Source organism: Carya illinoinensis, chromosome 9, assembly GCF_018687715.1.
Source record: "Carya illinoinensis cultivar Pawnee chromosome 9, C.illinoinensisPawnee_v1, whole genome shotgun sequence".
Lineage (NCBI taxonomy): Eukaryota > Viridiplantae > Streptophyta > Magnoliopsida > Fagales > Juglandaceae > Carya > Carya illinoinensis.
The window spans coordinates 40,586,615-40,606,530 of NC_056760.1; the positions used below are offsets into that span (position 1 = coordinate 40,586,615).

The window sequence follows — 19,916 nt, forward strand, 5'->3', positions numbered from 1 at the left end:
GCTTGGAGAAGGTTATCATTATCCCAAGTATATCACTGAATATATTCACTTTGCATCATGATCTCATTTGACAGATTAGTGTGCCGCTGCATTGGGCACAAGAACTATGGCAAAACTAGCATGCTCGTATTCATAAAATCCCGATCTCACTTCTCCTGTTTTACCTCATCATCAGGGCATTTCCTGTCCCACATTCTATTTGTGGATGGGTGGATATGGTAGAATCGAGTTTATAAGATGTAGATAAAAAGTCTACTTTAAAGTAATTAGTCATTCACAATGCATAGATTCATTACAAGAACAGCCATCGAATATGTCTCCATTTTCCTGCTATACAAGTTCAGACTTTAATACATATCCATTGGACTGTACAATAAAATTCGTACAATCAGTCTTAAAATCGAATATATACAAATTACAATCAAATTGCACATCAACGAATGGACATAAAATCAACCATTCAAGATCAGCATCTTTGAGATTTACATCCTCAGTTCAGTGCAGCTCGTGGACAACTTCCTCTTAACTGGAAACTTCAGCCGGATGGTAAGATATGTGATGCTTTCTGCTTCTCACAGATTCATCCAACTACAAAATACATAGTTCTTGATTAGTTTAATAAATTAGTTTTTTTTTTTTTTTAAATGTATCATAAAACAAGGAAGCTAAATCTCAGCCGAGTTCGTAGAAGTTAGCAGTATCTATTCCATCAGTAGGACTCACAATTGCTAGAAATTTCCCTTTCAGCCTAGACACAGCAGCTGGAAATCTGGAGGACTCTACAAAATGTGGTGTGGCAGTGGCCTTCAAGATGGCTTGAATAAGTTTTAGAATACCCCCCCTTTTTATTGCTCCTGAAAGAATTATTAACCATGTTTTTTAACATGATATATATACTGCTGAATAATCTTACAAAGCCAAATATATGAAAATATTACAATTGACCCATAACAGACTACTAAGGACCCATCAAGCTTACTTGGTTGTATTTTTTCATATGATCTTGAAACTTACAAAGCCAAATATATGAAGATACTTACAAAGCCAAATATTCACGAATACTTACAAAGCCCATCAAGCAATCAAGTAGTCCCCACCGAATATGCCATAATTTACTTTTAAATCTCTCACTGCCAATCTGCTCTTGCTAGTGATGCATAATAAATATATAGCAACCAGATTCTGATATTTACTCATGCCTTTGATTTGAAAACTGGAACTAATAATCTCCATCTCTTTTCCTTTTTAGTGACTGATACACCTTAGATGCTATACCTCCTAACATATCACTTTGCTTGTTAAGTTACGACATAAGTAGAATACTGTCAGAATTTTTTCAACCTATTGGCTACACAAGGTGCTCCAAAAGGCAGCATCAATAAAATCAGCAGGGCAAGCCATGAAACTAACATGGCTTAACTCAGCAGATCAATAAAGTCAGCAGCATCAAAACTAACATATCCATTGGGCATTTGTCAAATAGATAGATGGATGGACCCAAGTAGAGACAAGGAATTATTTAAAGTCAGCAGGTCAAGCCATGAAACGCATAAATTGCATGGTGCTTGATACTTCAAATCTAAGCTTCTCCCATTCCAACACATATAGATGAAAATTCCTTAAAGCAAACAACTCTAACATTGCTAAGAATAAGGGATAATGCCATTAGACGGTAAAAGAAATACATATGAGAAGAACTACCTGGGGAAATACATATGAGAATCCACAAGAGCAATCTGTATGGCAGTATTCTGCTTGTCACCAGTTAACATCCAAAACCCATTCCGACTTTCCTTAGTGTTTCTATTGTTTCTCCAACACCATCCTGAATTAGTAAATACACCATCCAAAAACATTTAAATAAGGATACATTTAACCTGCTGAACATAAGTAGTTCTTATGTAATTTAAAAACTATGGCAAAACTTTCTCTGCTTGCTGTGGAGCATCAGCAGAAAAGCCCCACCCCCACAAATGCCCACTTTCAGCAAAATGACACTTCTCCTGAAAGTGTAACTACTACAACCCAAATATAGATATTCACAAGGAGACGGTCTTGTATTTGCAGTAATTCATAAAATTCCGTAATCATGTTCTAACCTTTGACTAACATCCGCTTTGTCTATTTTTGTGATATCAAGTGCCATATGTGCTAATTTTGGACTGAGTCTGGGCAAAGTAACGCCCAGCAACATGTATAAAACCAATTTTGAGCTTTCAGCAGTTCCTGAAAACAAAAGGTATCTGTTATCAAGGTTTTCCCACATGCAAATATCTTCAATAGAAAAACCAAAATAAGGGCAACCTTATGCAGATACCACCACCCAATATAAAAAGCTTAATGTCACTCTCACTTGTCCAAAGGGCAATCAAGATATGTAACCTCCTCCCTCAGCTACACCAACACCCATATAACAACGTCTCCAAGGAGACTCTCACTGCCATCAACAGGAACAACCTGCAGGAGATTGAAAACCCATCAAATTCTGCTAATAAAAAATTGTTAAATATAATAAAGATCTAAATGAATGGACACATGTATTACAGAGTCGTTACTACCACCCTTCTTCAAAATAAACTTGGTTAGGGTTGAGTGGCCGGCCTCTCACCCAATTCACTTTCATCTACCAACAGTTTCCTGCAAGTCTAAGTTCCAGGGACACATTTTCATATATTAGCATTAGAACTTTTAAATATCAAGTAGGCAACGTGTCTCATCTTCTATTACCTGTTTTTTTCTCTTTGTTGTCATTTTCTCCACGGGTGGAACCTTCCTCTTACTTGGAGGTCTCCCTTTCCCTCGAACGACGTTAGGGCTCAAAATCTTTTTACCCTTATCCAACACCACCGTTGGGTTGGCCAGAGTTGATTGGAATGTCGACTCACACATTGAACCTTCACATGTTTTATCAAACTCGTCAACATAGTGCAGAAATGCATGGACTTTGTCATTGTTTGAGGATATTTTTGCTGCTAATTTCGAACATCTTTGGATCATAAGCTCGTAATTACGTGTTTCTGATCTACCCCGCAGGTCATCATAACTACTTCTGATTAATGTGTAATGCCTCTTTAAGTCATTTCTCCATCGATCTAGGAAATATACATCTGGCAGCACATTAATATTTTTCAACTGGCAAACTCTAAGTGCGTGCCTACATATAATCCCCCTCATCTCAAACAATCCACAAGTGCATTTTACCTCACACTCATCTTCGTTATAGTAAACTGAGTAATGAACTTTTTTGGTTTGCGCATCAAACGATATTTCATCCAACACATCAAATGTTAAAACGCAACCTTGTGTGCTTACCAGCCAACAATTACAACACATTAGGCCCATCAACTCTCTTTGGACCTCCTTAAACTTTGCATTTGTGTAGACTTTTTGAAACTGCTTCTCAATGTTGAAAGGGGAGACGCATGGGATAGTTTGGTTGCTAGAGTTGAAATCAGCCGTTGTCTCCACCTCCACTTTCTTTCTAAGAGCATTATCGAATTGGTCGACAAATTCCTTCAATGTCGTTCCAGCATGGACATACCCGTCAAAAAATGCATTCATACTTTCGGACCTTTGCGTTGTGCTCATACCAGCCCAAAATACACTCTTGAGGAAAACTGGAACCCAAAGCGACCTTTCCTCATATAAAGACTGAAGCCAATTGTTGCCAAGCAGATCATACTTTGCTAGTAGTTGACCCCAGCTCTCCTCAAATTCTGTGGTGGTTTGTGAATCATATAATGAAGCCTGAATGTCAGTCTTCAACCCATAGTTGAATTTGGCGTGCGATCCTAACTTCTCTGGGAGTTTGCGCATTATATGCCATAAACAATATCTATGACGAGTTTCAGGGAATACAGTAGCAATCGCATTCTTCATCGCTCGATCTTGGTCGATTATGATAGCTTTGGGCGCCCTACCTCTCATGCAATCCAACCACGATCGGAATAACCAAACAAAACTATGTGTGTCCTCGCTTGATAGCAATCCCGCCCCAAAGAGTATGGATTGGCCATGATGGTTAACACCAACGAATGGAGCAAACGGCATACCGTACCTATTTGTTAGGTACGTTGTATCGAAGGATACAACGTCTCCAAAATACTCATAGGCTGCTCGACTCCGTGCATCAGCCCAAAACACATTCCGTAACCTTCCATCATCATCCACGTCCATGTTAGAAACAAAACCATCATTCTGATCTCTCATTCTTTTGAAATACTCATTAAGCGCATCGCTACCTCCTTTACCCAACCTTAAATATCTAGCTTTGTCAATGAAATTCCTACAATCTTTCTCTTGAAAAGGTAGATTCTCATAACCCCCCGCGTCAACAACAAGAGAATAAAAATTCTTATTCATTCGTATACCGGCTCTATCATTCAGCTCGAGGATTCTTTGACTGTATTCATCTAGATGCTTGTGCGATCGCAATAGTCTACTTTTCTTGGGGCTCACAGTAATATGGTTGTGAGAAGTTTCAATAGTGGTGAAAACCCATTTCTCATCTTTGTTCAACGTTGCATTCACCTTCGCTTTACAACCCGTTTTAGTTGTTGCCCGTGGCTTCGAGATATTACTGTTTGGCTTAGGATAGTACTTTCCGGCACGGGCACAACCAATGGTCACATACACAGGCCTCCCATCATCATCTCTTTTAGTCCTCTGTGTCCTTACACCAAAACCCTCTTGTTTGGCATACTGCTTATAGTAGGCAATAAGCTCTTTCTCACTGTGAAACTCCATACCGGATCTTGGTGGTTCAACTTGTACCTCATCATCCGGGACAACAGTGGTACCCTCTAAATCTTCGTTTATGTCGAAAAACATTTCTATGAATGGAAACATAAGGATGAATTAGAATCATTACACTAAATCAGAGAAATATATATATTCTGGCATCGAATAGTGTAATACCATCAGCATCATAGGAACTTCCAACATTTGCTTCAAATTCAGATTCTACACTATTTGGTGTCATCGACGCAGGAGGCGTTTCTTGCCTCAAGTCTTCAAGATTACTCGACGATTGGTATTGAGTATAAGGTGGCATCTGCTCAATAGTAGCTTGAAGTTCATCAAAAATTAAATTACTTTAAACAAATGAATTAACATGTAAATTTTTGAAATTTGGGTAACAAACTCAAATATACCCCAAATGAATCTTCAACTCGAATGAAATCCTCCAAACTACTCGGCGGAGGGTAGGGCGTATCGTGAGGATGCTGCCATTATGCAATTATCTAGATGCATGAGCACGTCATACACACTTTAATAGAAAATATAACATCAACCAGCCTACTCACATGGTCGACATTTGGATTTCCAATTACATTCTGATGCGTGTAAAATGGTTGTGAAGTCGCCGTCGAAGGTTTACGTGCAATTCTATCTTCCTCTTCCCCCATTACACTAAATTTAAGTCAGTCTTCCGAGGCTTTAAAGGCGAGCCACAAAAGAAAAAAAATTCCCATTAAAGTCTGACAATTAATATAGAATCTCACATCCAAAAAACTGTGAGATATTATTGCTACAGATAGGTTTTTTTAAAAGATAGTTATTCATGCAACCTAGAAATAAGGACAAATATCTAACCCTGTGTATTTGGATGTTATTAATCATTTCTAAGTTTATCTCTCTGACCTATCAAAAAGAAAGAAATAATTTCACAGATTCAAAATCAAGATATGCACTCAAAGAACAAATCCAAGATGGAACTCGTGTTGCAAACAGTTCTAACCAGTTAAAGAGGATAAAGCCCTTTCAGTGGACTTGAAGACAACAAGAAAAACAGCAACTGGCTGCATGCAGTTGAAAATTCTGAAAGCACATTCCAAAAAGCAAGTGGCCTGGAATTTCCATGTTTCTCACCGAAATTAGCAAAAATTGAAAGCACATATATTCCATTCTTCTCCCCAGAAAATCAGGAAATTAGGCTCTTTCAAGTAGTGTAGAAAATGGCTTAATCACCTTATATATAAATTTTGTGAAAGTATTTAGGGAGCAATTGCACTTTGCATCAGAATGTCCATATAACAGACTCGTAATAATATCAAAGTAATGCTTACCCAGGGTTTCCTTCACATGCATATAGGTGTTGCCTACAAAGAATTTATCTTCATATAATTACAAAAGAATTTTTGTATTGGTAAATTGGTAAACGAAATTTACATACTCTAAACAATTAATAGTGCAAACTCTTCTTTTTCCCTAAGTTTGTAAGTTAGTCACGGGCACTAATATAGGTCTTCAACCCACAAGCTCACATCAATTCCTTTCTTAGCAAGGAGAGAAGATGCCTTTGAGTTAAAGATCAGAGAAATTATTACAGACCTTTTTCAATTTTTATACATACAACCATGGACAATCTTCATATAATTGCTTGTGAATTTTGCATGAATGGAAGTAGTTCTTGAATAATTTCATAACCAACTCATGTCAATGCAAAGCTTACCTCATCCAAAACAGTGGCAAATTGATTATAAACCTCGTGACTAGCCCATTTGATACACCAAAAAATACAATAAACAGAATGAAGATGTTATAGTTCATTTTGCATTTAATTAGTTTTCATGTAGTTGTTCTTTAGTCTCTTGTTTTTTATAAAATTCAAATAAGGGTGATAATGAAGTTATCAAGGCCGTTGATTGCTTAGTTTAATTGACATGCTATGAGTTGTTGGGTGGATAGGAATTGCTGAGTAGTAGACTACTTGTTTTCTACAACTCTTTATTTTATTAGGTACGGCTACATAAAGCCATTGTTGAATAATAATAAAACCATCAATGAATTCATTTGATTGTTGACTGTTATAATTCAGAATTCATTTGATTGTTGACTGTTATAATTCAGTCTGGTTTCCAGTTCCCTCAAGCAAAATTACTAATTTTATTTTTCCCATCACAGAGATTTCATATGAATTCTTATGTAAAATATAAACTTTCACAAATAGTTTACAGCCAGGTGATAATCATTCCATTAACAAATACCTGACTCCAGCTACCAGGGGCAGCGCATAAATCTACACACGCTTCACTCCTGTAAATCAAATGGTAATTAAGCAGCTCATTTTTAGAACCATTGTGAAGCCGAATATTTCAAGGCTGGCAGGTTAGAGTCACACCATTCCCAGGCCTTGGGTCTGTGGAATAATATGAATGAGAGTAAAAGAAACCAGAGGATAGAAAAAATCACAGAGTACGTTTTCCAGGCACTGCAATTTTTTTTTTCCACTTTCAAAGAAAGGATAATCAATTCCCCAAAGATACCACGTTCATCTACTCCATCAAAATGGTCATATTTAGTGTCCATTCTCCTTCGCATTTACATGCTCTGTAAGTAGAGGACACTGAAGATCATGCAGCTTGAAAATGAAAAAAAAAAGGCTATAGGTATCACTTATGCCCATCATGGCTAAGGTTCAAGCTTTAGCCCACCACTCCTCTAAAACTCCGACAAAATTTTTGAACAAAAACTAAGAACAGCTTACCCATTATTTTAACGAATGATGCATGCATTTCCATTACAATGTAAAAACTATGCACTATCAGAAGACCCAGCTAGCAGTACTAACTTTAGAGGGGCAGAACGAACGATTACGAATGTGTGAGAAAGATGCAAAAAATTTATTCGAAATACAGATACTCAGCTTCAATCAAACAACCCAATGAATGAGATGCTTGAAAACAGAGGTCGAAAACAGAGGTGGAAACTAGAGGTCAAAAGCCATGCAAAAACTGTTTTTTTTCCATGCCCTAATCCGAAATATCCATCTCACAAAACCCAAAACTCACCTCTCCAAGTACACGATAAACGTAACCATATAGAAGTTCACTTTTCTGAAATTTTTTTACCTTCGTATCAGCAACGCCGGCGGCCAGAGATGGGGGGTCTTCGCAATCTAAAAAATACACCGTTTGCTTGTTAAATGATTTCCCGATGAGCGCCGGCTCTGTATGAGCAAAGTATTGTCGCTTGGTGTTTCTGGTCGGAGAGCCGGCGTCGTCGGTGGCGTTGGGCGGAGGACGGTGTCACGCAGGCGACGTAGGAGGGGTTTCGCGGGAGGAATTCGAAATGCAAAAAGCAACCGTATGACATTTTCTAAAAACTAGATTTAATTAGTAACATTCAAAACTTATTGAAATTAAATTATATCATATAAAAATTTTATTAGATATATTCTACATACTTTAGAATAAAATTTTTCAATAACTAAATATCATAATCAAAATAAATAATAATAATAATAATAATAAGCCACTGAAAATTCTCACCGAACGATAGAATTATTTTTTTGTTTTTTAAACAACTTTTTTAAATATTTCAAATATTTAAAAAAATCACAAATTCTTTAAAAAATATTTCTTTAATTATTACGAAAAGAAAAAACAAAATTGATGAGAGTGGCATTTTCCTTAATAATATTAGTCGATAACAAACAAAATAAAAATTAGCTAGGTACATGTAAACATAAAGATCAACTTTGATCCACATGATCAGCGTTTGGAAAAATCTGGTTATAAATAATTCTACGAATCAATATTCGCATTCATCTAATATAATTAATCAAAAAATTAAACTTTAATAAAAATAATATCAATTTAAAATTTAAATATACAAACAACAATATTAACACATAGATCGATACGTAAATTTATTTATATTTAATAAAACTCCACTTATATTTAACAAAACTCCATACATATATCAGCAAGGTGCATCAAATCTATGTCATTGCGAAAAACCAGGTCAATATAAATTCTCGGACTTCTCTAAAATATAAAAAAAAAAAAAAAAAAAATGTAAAACATAAGTTGGAATTGATGTAAAATGATCAAACCCAAAAGTTCAAAACCCCTTCGACTTCAACTGGTACGTGACGGATCCTCACATTCAGGGGTCTTCTTAAAAGCTCGACTCCCAAAAACAAAGAACCCTACCGCTCGCCCAAGAACCGCCGCCAGAAAAATCCCAACGTTGAACGACATCACTGCGAGCATAACAACGTACTCCAGACCGATGCGTACCGTGTACATCGCCGTCTGCATCAGCCCCTCCGCCAAGTTGTTCGTCCCGGGCTTTATAATGTTAAGGCGGGAGAGCCACTCGAGAAGCACAGCGAGAAGAAACACCAAGACCCAAGCCAGAAAGTACATCGCCGAGCTCGTCCCCGGCCAACCAGAGAAGAGAACCACGGCATTGTGGCCCCAGTAGAAGGACATGTGCATCATCATTCTCCGGTGATGTATGTGCTCACCGACGGTGCCGCTGAAAGCTGGTCCGAAATTGTGATGCGAGGTAGTCTCCATGATCACAAACCAATAGAAAATAAAGAAATAAATGGGGGCTACTTTGGCTCAAAGACGAAAGCAAGGGTTGGTTTAAGAACCCACGAAGAGAGAAGAGAATTTCCCGCAGCTGATCACAGTCGTTTGGCACCCATGTTGCCTTCCCATTTATAAGCAGTAATATAAATGGAGGAAGCAAGCAGGCATTTCTTATTGCTGTAAATTGGAGGAATGAGTACAGCGAATGAGGGGAGTGTGCAGTAAAAGGAGGCGGCAGTGTGCAGAAATGTGCTATGACTCATTTCCAAGCAATCCCCATACGGAAGTGAACAGATTCTAAGTGATAATGTCACTTTAAACTGTAAAGTGATTAAAGAAAAGGACGGTACTACAGGTACCGTTGGTGGCTCCCGCTGGGAGTCACCGTCAGATAAAAAAAAATTTTTATCTTTTTAATTTTTTTTTTAAATTATTTTTTAATATTTTTAAACATTTTAAAAAAATATAAAAAAATTATAATAATATTAAAAAAAATTCTTAATTATTAAAAAAAAAATTAAAAAAAAAATAAAATAAGACCAGCGAGAGCCTTCAACGGTGGCCTATCATTTTCTTAAAGGAAAAGATCTCTAAACAATAAACAAAAAAAATATATATATTTTAATTAATAGAACTGTGCATTTTGTCATGACTCATGTCAGCACCTGCATAGCGAGTGATTGGCACGTACATATTGCGCAATGCGACCGGGCGGCGGTACCTACCGTCAATCTGTTACTTTCTTGGGAAAAAGAAAAGAAACATTATCTAAAGAATAATTAAGTATTGAATAGGATGATCTAATTTGAGTGAGCTAGATGGACCGGTATTGTTAATCCAACACCCATGGGCTGTAAAAATAAAGAAAGAAAAGGCCTAAACCAACTAGCCGAATCAAATTGGGTCTGCCCATTTACTCAGCAACATCTGACGGTACTAGACCCCCTGTTGGGGTTGGAAACATGGGATTAAATTTAGGACTCGGAGCCCAAGCAAAAGAGACTGGCCCAATATTGGGTTCCGTTCCACACGGTGCTAGCTACACTCTACTTTTTAAAATTTTCCTGAATTTATAATTTTCGCATATTATAACTCTTCTTATTACGTACCCAATTAAACAAATACAGAAGTGGATAATACAGAAGAGGATGACTAAAATTTTAAATTTTATCTATTTTTTTTATATTTGTAATTTTAATTTCTTTTAATAAACCACATGACATCACACATCAATGAAAGCAAAGTGAGCGATATAACTAGAGAAGCATAAGAGCATTATTCAATTAGATAAACTCCAAAAGGGATCTCTTAATGAACAAACCAAGTTTACTAAGAAAACTGATTCAACATTTGATGTTAACATATAAGATGGTTTTATAAAGACTTACAAACTGATAGATTTAGATAAAATCAAATAGTTATTTAAAATACTCTTTTAAGCCTATGATTTGTGAAAATATAAACTCATGGGTCTTGTTACAAAAAGTTCAAAATTAGAGCTGGTTAATTAATTGGTAATAATTTACAACTAGATATATCATAATTAAGTATATATATTAATTAAAATCAACGCAACAGTACCTGTGGAGATCAGGGAACAAACCCACTTAATTGCAACAAATTCGAAGTCATTTAAAATGCATCCCTCAAAGTAAAGGATGGAGAGGATGGACCTGTCTCAACTATATATATATCAAGTTTAGAATCAGAGACATTCATAATACATATATATATATATATATATATAATGGAGTCACCACATGATGCGTTGCTTCAGTAATTAATATGACACGCTATAATTACTTAATGATCAGTTATGAGATTTAGCATAGGATGGATCGTTTACATGATCACAGTGCTTTATTTTATCAAATTATCAGAAAATTAAAGTCATTAAGTACCAAAACTTTCAGCCGGAAATAGGAATGTATCTGGGAAGATGCTTCTTCTTGGTCTCCTCCTTAGGAACTATAACAGTAAGTACTTCGTTGTCAAGACAAGCTCTGACCTTACAAGCATCTCCATTCTTAGGAAGCCTTAAACGCCTAACAAATTTGCCGCTGTTTTGCTCTATACGCAGCCACCTCTCCGTCTTCTCTTTTTTCTCTATATTCCTCTCGCCTGTAATGCAGAGGACACTATTCCCCTCTATTTCCACCTTCACTTCCTCTTTCTTGAGCCCCGGAAGATTCATCTTCAGCACGTGTGCCTCTGGGGTCTCTTTCCAGTCAACCCTACCGCTCACGAATGTCGTCGTTTCGTTTGGGAAGGAAGTCTGGGGTATAGTTAGACAGCTTGTGAAATCATGAAACTCAAGATTCAGAGGTTCAAATAAGCGACCACCAAAGACGCTATTAGGAATATTGATCGACATTATATAATATATCGACTTTGTTGGTTGTTTTGGTAATGAGAAATAATGCTGAAAGTACAGTACACTGGACAGCCTCAGGGACGTTTGCTGCATGCAGTACAAGGAGGATGCTGTATTTATATATAGAATAATCAAATCAAGGATGCATGGAGCATTTTTTTGTATGGTGGATTCGGGTAGGTTTTTGGTGTGTCGTCCATGGTGTTCGTATAGGCATCTCCTTCATTGAAAGGCTAGAAATTAAAGGCATGCGCAATGAGGAAAGAATATCAAGCTAGCTGGGTGCATGCATGCGGGACGGGAATATATCTTATTGGAATTGATGCGCGCTTCTAATTCCTTTGCATGCGCATTTATGTTGTTCTTGAAGGGCCAGCTCGCACGCGTGCGTACGTGTATTGAAGATTTTGCTTTTATTCGATGGTCCAATATTTGAGCGATCGAGGATCCATGGGTCCGTGAGCCTTTATTGCTGGAAGGCATTAACTCACACACACGCTTCTCTTAATTAATTCCTCGTAAAAATATTAGCTCCTACGAAAAGAGATGATATTTAACATAATTAAACGATATGTGGGCCATTCTGACTCCAATATTAAACTCAGTGTGGTCCACATACTAAACTCAATATTGTCACGTACTGTTCTGTACTGTATATATCTATCTCTCTAGATTATAAGTAATATTTAAGTTAAAAAAGAAAAACTCTATAGGTAATCGGCCAACAAACTGTGGGGAAACTGCATCCTACATGGTAAAATACTAAACGATGCCGCTTGCACTTCCCCTTTGTCTTTTTGCCTTTTCCCCCATTTCAGAATTTCCTTTGTCTCCGACCTTTCCACTCGAAATCTCCATTTTCTTCCATTTTCAGAACGAATAATACTATATACAGTCACTTTTACGTACTCCCTGCACACTCCATTGATATGATTAGCTGGATTAATTTTTTTTTAATACACAACCAATCATATCACTAGAATACACAAAAGAATCCACAAAAGTGACTGCACATAGAATTTTTATTTCAGAGCTCCCTTCCATCTTCTATTTCTCCTTACATTTTTCACCTTCATCTTTATGAGAATATTCTTCTATTTTATTACTTTTATTTCATCCATTTGATTTCATTTTGATTTTCAACATATGAAACAATTGAATTAACAAATAATCAACAAAACTCAACAAAGCCAATCACTTTTGTGCCAAATCGAAGCCATTTATTTTCCAACCACATGCACACGGAGACACCCACACAAAGCCTATGAATAGATATGCACAAGATCTACTAGTTGTTGTCTTGAATATCATATTTATAGGATATTCGATTGTGATTTTCCTTTGTTTTCTCGGCAACCAAGCAACCTATTACGGACTATTGCAGTTGATTGTGATTTTTTTTTCTCTATTTTCTCGACAACCAAACAGACTATTACGGACTATTGCATGAATTTTCTCTATTTTCTCGACAACCAAACAAAATGTTACAGGCTATTGCAGTCGATTGTAATTTTTCTCTATTTTCTTGGCAACCAAACAGACTAATACGGACTATTGCGTCATTTTTCTTTATTTTCTCGACATCCAAACAAATTGTTACAAACTACTTCATTTCTTAGTCATCAAGATTTTTCCACAAAATCTTAGTCATGATTTTCCCCTTCGTCTTCCATCTTCTTCTTTTGCTTCTGAAATGAGGAATCTGAATTCTTCCCTCCGTTTCATTTTGTCTGTGTTATATATATTTTTAAATATATCAATTGACGTGGCATAAGCCAATTCCCCCACGGTTTAGCTATTCGGTTGCTTGTAGCAAAATTGGTTAAAAAATGGTCAGAAATCTTGATCCGTAAAGTTTTCAGTTAGAATTAACTCTTTCGATTTGGTTTAATAATATTAAATTGTCTCATACCCCTTTAGCATGTGTCATAGCTTTAACGAAAGAATGGGGGTGGTGATTGTAGTGAGTGATGAAGATGGTGAGTTGATGTTGTCACTTTGCAAACATGTTGTAGGAATCAGCACTCCAGCTGTTGCTGAGTTAAATGCTCTGTGAAGGACCATCTGTGATCTTCGAAGATGATACTTTGGAAATTATACAGTTTGTAAAAAGGAAGAGTTATTGTTGGGAATGGCATGGACAGTTAATTGAGGATATAAAATTGAATTTATACAATAAAGACACTTGGTCAATACAATAAACAAAGAGAGATAACAATAGAGTAGCTCATACTTTGGCAAAAATGGGTTTAGATGTAGATGATGAGGTTATTTGGATGGAAGGGGGGCCTGAGGGCATAAGCTCTTTTGTAATTCAGGATAAACTTTGTAATGATCTAGATTGAGGTAATACAGAATGATTTTCTGTTTCAAAAAAAAAAAAATGTAAGAACCCGAGACCCATAAAACCGGTCCATGGTTATAGATTTTTTAAATTATATTACTTAATTCCCTAATGGGCTACTATAACATGGTAAATGCTAACTATCACATGAGACCGACCCTCCCATAAGTACTCGAAAACAAGCCCATGATCATAAAATCATGATGATTTGCAAGATCTACACGTTTATGTTGTAGTTTTTACAGAACTATATATCCTCTTTAAAACCTGGTCAACTCATTAGTCAATTACCAACTTGCTATTCCATACTTGGTGGTGGAAACAACTCTCTTCTATGTTATTTGGTTGAAAAAAAGCATATGACCTTCTTGAAAATACTTCACTGCTGGGGAGGATATTCTACAATTAATGCTTCATCCGTCATCAAATGAAATTTATGATATGGAAGCTTATCATATATGAAATTTATGATAAGGTAATGATTTAGCTTATCGTTTCGCCAAATAATTAGAGGCAGCTAACACTTTACAGCTCTAGAAAATAGAAATTGTGAGGGGAAATGGGTCCAGGCCCAATAGGATCAGGCCACAGGGAGCGAGAAGGCCCCAGGCCAGTCAGTTAGAAATCTAAGTAGACCAAGGGCTCGAGACGAAGGCCATGTATGGAGCCCATGGCGCGCCTCCTCATCTAAAGAGGCCATAGCATTGGGCCCGGTTCAATTGAAAAGCCCACCACAAGTAGCGGTTGCCTGGGACCTCGATGGACAACCGAGCCTTGCAAAAAGGTACATAACAGACAACTTTCATAGAGCATAGGGGGATGGGCATGTCTGGTCATGGGCGCACCAGGCTAGAAGACACACCATGTTTAATTTATGTCAAAGAACCTAAAGAAGCAACAACGTGCTACCTAAGGTACCCTAGGACGACACAACCTCAGCCTGACACCTTGCCATGGCAGGAGAGTGGCAGCAAGTCTGACCTAAGCACGATCTAACACACCATGATCTCCGTCAGTAGCCGAGTCCAAGCTAGGTATAAATACCGCAGTTGATCCACCCAAGGGGAAGCTCTCTTAACTCTTTTGCTTATCAACTCTCACCACTTTCTTCACCAAAATACTCTTATTGACTTTGGCATCGGAGGAACCCTAGGCCTCATCGGAGCCTAGGGCTATACATCGATGGGTTCAGCGTCAGTTTCAGCTCCAAACCGAGACACCACTGACTTCTACCATGAGCCAACACCATCGACCGAAATCGTGGGTTAGGGGAGAGAAAACCGATCATATCGGTCTCGACGTACGTCGGTGCGGTCTTTGGTTTACTGTGAAGGAGGAGGAATTGAGTAAGAATGCATCCGCGTTGTGTCGTCGCTTGCCATGAAAGAAGAAGAAAATTGCAGAGAGCAACTGAGGAAGAAGATGATGTGGGGAAGAAGAAGAGGGGTGAAGGGGGTTATTAATTCATTTTGAAACACTATATATTTTTTTTAACTTCTAGGCCCTAAAACAATGTCGTTTCACTCATTTAAGTGAAACGGCGTCATTTCTATATATGTATAAAAAGAAAAATATATATATGAACCAGTCAGTCGATTTAGCAATTTTTTACACAGATAAATCGAAACCGAACCAGCCGATGTCGGTTCGTATGTATTTCACTTGACTGCCGACAGGTTCTTCACTGGTGTCGGCCGGTTCTGGCGTCTGGCGGTTTTCTGTACACCCCGATGGAGCCCACTCTTCTTCCTTGTTGCAAGCCTCGTGAGTTTGGCTAACGTGGAACCGCTCGGGCTACAAAACGTGACATCAACATAAATGATTAAAAACATTGGAGCCTTCTCCTCTTAAAAACTAGAAAAGAAAAAACTTGGTATATTAGCATGGACATATATTCGCATTACATATATAGAGTTTTGTTACACACATAAATTGACGTACCAACACACTACTTGTTATGGGTGCATCAATTCAATGACTCAAAAGTACGTTGGGCTAGGGGTGTACAAGAAACCGTGGAACCGGCAATGACTGACTCATACCAGCTGCTGGAGGCTGGAGTCAGTCGAACCCCCAAGGAACCGGTCGGTAGGCTGTAAAGTTTAAACAAAACCGACTATTGTCAGTTTGGTTGCGATTTAAGACCGACTCAAACTGCTGAACCGGTCGATATAATAATACATTTTTCTTTTTTAAATAATGCTAGAGTAAAACGACGCCATTCCACTTAAGTTTTAGTGGAACATGGTCGTTTTACTACAGCATTTGTGTTTTAGATACAAATTAAATGACGCCGTTTGTTATTAAACCAATTAGCGTTGTTTTATCCATAAGGTGTGAAAAAAAAATAAGTAGAACAACGCTGTTTGTATTAAACCAAACGATGTCGTTTAGATATTATATGTCATCATCTTCTTCCTTGTTTCGATTATGTTTCTCTCTCTCTCTCTCTCTCTCTCTCTCTCTCTCTCTCTCTCTCTCTCTCTCTCTCTCTCTCTCTCTCTCTCTCTCTCTCCACTCTCTCAGACGAACGATGCAGGCAAGGGGAATTGCGAACTAGCTGTGAACAGCCAGAGAACCGCCGGAGTCATTACGGCCGGTTGTTCTCCTCCTCGTCAACCAGTTACAGTCGGTTGCTCCACCATTTCCCTCTCATCGGTTGGCGGCAGTTTTACCCAAAATCCACGCCGAGGGGGTTGGTTTTCTACCCAAAGTCCATTGAAATCAATGGCTTGCTACGGCTGCTAATGTTGTTCATCTCTTTCATCTACTTTTCATGTTATTTTTTGTGTGCAAAAGCTTTTATACAAAATAATTCAACCTCTTAGACTAGTTGCTTTTTAATGTTTGAATAAAATATTAGATACAGTCATGAGTTGTGTAATTATTGTATATTTATTTTAAAAAATAGTGAGGTTTACTATTAAAAATTTAATTTTCATGTAGAATCTGTATTTATTTACTTTTTCAAGATGAGTGCGCATACTTACGCACTCTATGACTGTAAATATTATTTCTTTTTATAATGAGAAATTAGCTATTACAAGTACTTGATCATATAAAATTGTTTATCATTAATTGTTAGAATTAGTTGTTTAGTTGTCGTTTTGTTTGAACATGACTTAACTCTTTTTTGCTAATATGCAGCTCTTTTAACTTAGTCCAAAGTGTACATAGTTTAGACGTTATATAAATATATATTATAAATATATATGATTAATATACTTTTTTTTTCTTTTATAAAAAATCCCATCTTCCATTCACACTTATTGATATGACTCATCTAAGTGGTTTTATAAATTAATCATTTAAACGATAACCGCTTTAAAAATACTACGTAACATATGTGATTAAAAATGACACAATTTAAAATCAAACACAATGTTTCTCCATATCTTCTTATATATAAAAGCGTCAATCCTGGAATAAACAGTAATTTTTGTTACAATATTTATGTTCCTATTTTGCCCTTATATACATTTTTAAAATCTCTTTCGTCCATCAAAATCGTTAATCTGAATTTTATTCTCGAAGATGAATCTATCACTTATTAACGCACTGTTTACTGAACTTGTTCTGGAAACCCAATCCACCCCCCCACCGCACCGCTTAATGCTTACTGTTGCCCAAATGACTAACACAAGAGGGGGGATGAATTGAGTTGTATTAAAAAAATAACAATTATAAATCAAATATATAATATAAAATATAAACAAAATATGAAATAACAATAAATATAAAGAGTAAGGGTAAAAGAGAAGCAAACTCAGTATGTTAACGAGGTTCGGCCCCACTGCCTACGTCCTCGCCTCAAGCTACCCCTTGAGAATTCCCAAATTCACTATTCAACCTCCTTCAGGTGGAGATAGAAACCTATTACACCTTTCAACAACACCGCTACAAAGGATCCGTGTAGAACACCCTCTACACTTGCAATCACCTTACACGTGGTGATTCAACTATTCTCCGTGTAGAATACTTTCTACACGCACAAGGGTTATACACACCCTTTTTCTGATACAAAAGTTGATAGTGGGTAGGTTATCAGAAAACACTCCTCAATGAGTGAAATAAGAATAATACAACGCAAACTATATCTCTCAAACTGAACAAAGATTAATGCTCAATGCTTAGAGAAGAGAGAATGAAAGTTTTGAATGAATGTTGTATGCTCTTGGTGTTATAAATGTGAAGCTCTCAAATGATCTATTTATACGCATATAAGACTTCATATTCAAATTTAAAAAGATTCACATGTCAAAGACAACATCATTCACTTTTTCAAAAAATTCAAATAAAAAGTTCTTCTTTTTCAATTGTCAAAGACAACATCATTCACTTTTTCAAAAAAATCAAACATAATCTTTTACTTTTGACATATGACAAAATGAGCACACTTTCCTTTTCAAAAAATTCAAACCTAATCTTTTACTTTTTGCATATGACAAAATTAGCACACTTTACTTTTCAAATATTTCAAACAAAATCATCTACCTTTTGTATAAGTCTAAAAAAGCATCAATCACTTTTGAAAATATTCAAATAAAACATGCACATGTGAAAGATGACAATCAATCATCTTTAATATTTTCAAAGTTCAACCCTTTAATCAAGGCATGCACATGCAAAAGATGACAATCAATCATCTTTCAAAATTTTCAAATTTAATTTTTAAAAATATTCATGCACATGTGGAAAATATATTTTAATGCTTTATGATAAAATATTAATTTTGAGCATTAATCCTAATTTCGAATTTTAAGAGATTTACAACATTACTCTATGACTTTAATGTGAACTTGTTTCCTTCTTGCTCATGCTTGGTTCTTTGATGTGCTTGATTCCATTGTGTGAACAACTTGAGCTTGAAACTCCTTTATTCTTTGAATTCATTTGTTATCATCAAAATCTATGTGTAGATTTATAATCACATGAAACTTGAAACCTTGAGTTCAACAATCTCCCTCTTTTTTATGATGACAAATACTTGATTGAACTTGAAACCTGTATTAATACTTAAGCTCCCCCTGAAAATATGCGTTAGTTTTTCAAGTAAAAGTATAAATATAATTCCAAGCATATATAACAAGTTTAGCAATTTAAACAACGTTAATGTTCTAGTCTAAAACTTCTCCCCCTTTTGGTATCATTAAAAAGGATCGGCAGCAAGTAAATGGATCTGAAGAAAACGGTGCGTTAGTAGACAATGTAGATAGTTAAAAAAAAATAAATAAATAAATTTCATCTGTCCGTGACCCGACAAGTGCGGCTGAAGATTTGAAAAAATTGCCTGATGTTGTTGAAAAACGAGATTGAAGGCTCCGAGTTTCTAAAAACTGTCATTTTCAGTGATCAGGAAAAAAAATATATTGCTCTTTGACTTGGATGATAGCTTGTCTTATTCTTTATGCTATCTCTATAAAATCAGTCATGAAGTTCATCCAATCCGCACCAAGTTTTCTTCTCATCTCTATAACTCATCTGCATTCATTCAATATTCTCGTTTTAAGCCTTCTATTCTTTTTCTCAATGGCTCATTCTTCTAACATTTCTCTAGATCCATCCATGAGGCATTCTGCATCTCAACCTCCTGTTCTTTCTACAACTACCATTGGTGCCATATTGCAGCAAGAAAATAATAATCTGACTAATAAGTCAGATTCTGATGTTATTTATGACTTGGTGAGTCTTGAGACTCGCTACTCTTCCTTTATTGTTGCTTTTTTTCAATGGCTACAAGCCAAAAATCACGAAATTGAAAAGCTCAAAGAACAAATTGTTGTACTTCAACGAATTGTTCAAGAGTCTCACACAAGGGAAAGAATCATTTGGCAGAAGAATAAACAGTTGAAATCTTTATTAGATTTTTCAT

At 36.4% G+C, this 19,916-nt stretch overlaps 3 protein-coding genes across 3 annotated transcripts; all 3 read right to left on the reverse strand.

Annotated features, from left to right (window-relative positions):
- Positions 1 to 314: 314 nt before the first annotated feature.
- Positions 315 to 8,207, reverse strand: LOC122275638 (protein FAR1-RELATED SEQUENCE 5-like). The gene is made up of 7 exons (XM_043084780.1): positions 4,918 to 8,207; positions 2,728 to 4,832; positions 2,305 to 2,645; positions 2,100 to 2,226; positions 1,702 to 1,825; positions 724 to 854; positions 315 to 588 (listed from the first exon to the last, which is right to left on the reverse strand). Exons 1-3 carry the CDS (start codon positions 5,051 to 5,053, stop codon positions 2,583 to 2,585), a joined length of 2,304 nt encoding a protein of 767 aa, XP_042940714.1. The 5' UTR covers positions 5,054 to 8,207; the 3' UTR covers positions 315 to 588; positions 724 to 854; positions 1,702 to 1,825; positions 2,100 to 2,226; positions 2,305 to 2,582.
- A 435-nt stretch (positions 8,208 to 8,642) lies between these two features.
- On the reverse strand, positions 8,643 to 9,821 carry LOC122274985 (copper transporter 6-like). Its single transcript, XM_043083875.1, has one exon. The coding sequence runs from the start codon at positions 9,306 to 9,308 to the stop codon at positions 8,865 to 8,867; it is 444 nt and encodes a 147-aa protein (XP_042939809.1). The 5' UTR covers positions 9,309 to 9,821; the 3' UTR covers positions 8,643 to 8,864.
- Positions 9,822 to 11,125: 1,304 nt separating this feature from the next.
- On the reverse strand, positions 11,126 to 11,904 carry LOC122274984 (18.1 kDa class I heat shock protein-like). The gene has a single exon (XM_043083874.1). The coding sequence runs from the start codon at positions 11,791 to 11,793 to the stop codon at positions 11,236 to 11,238; it is 558 nt and encodes a 185-aa protein (XP_042939808.1). The 5' UTR covers positions 11,794 to 11,904; the 3' UTR covers positions 11,126 to 11,235.
- Between the last annotated feature and the right edge of the window lie 8,012 nt (positions 11,905 to 19,916).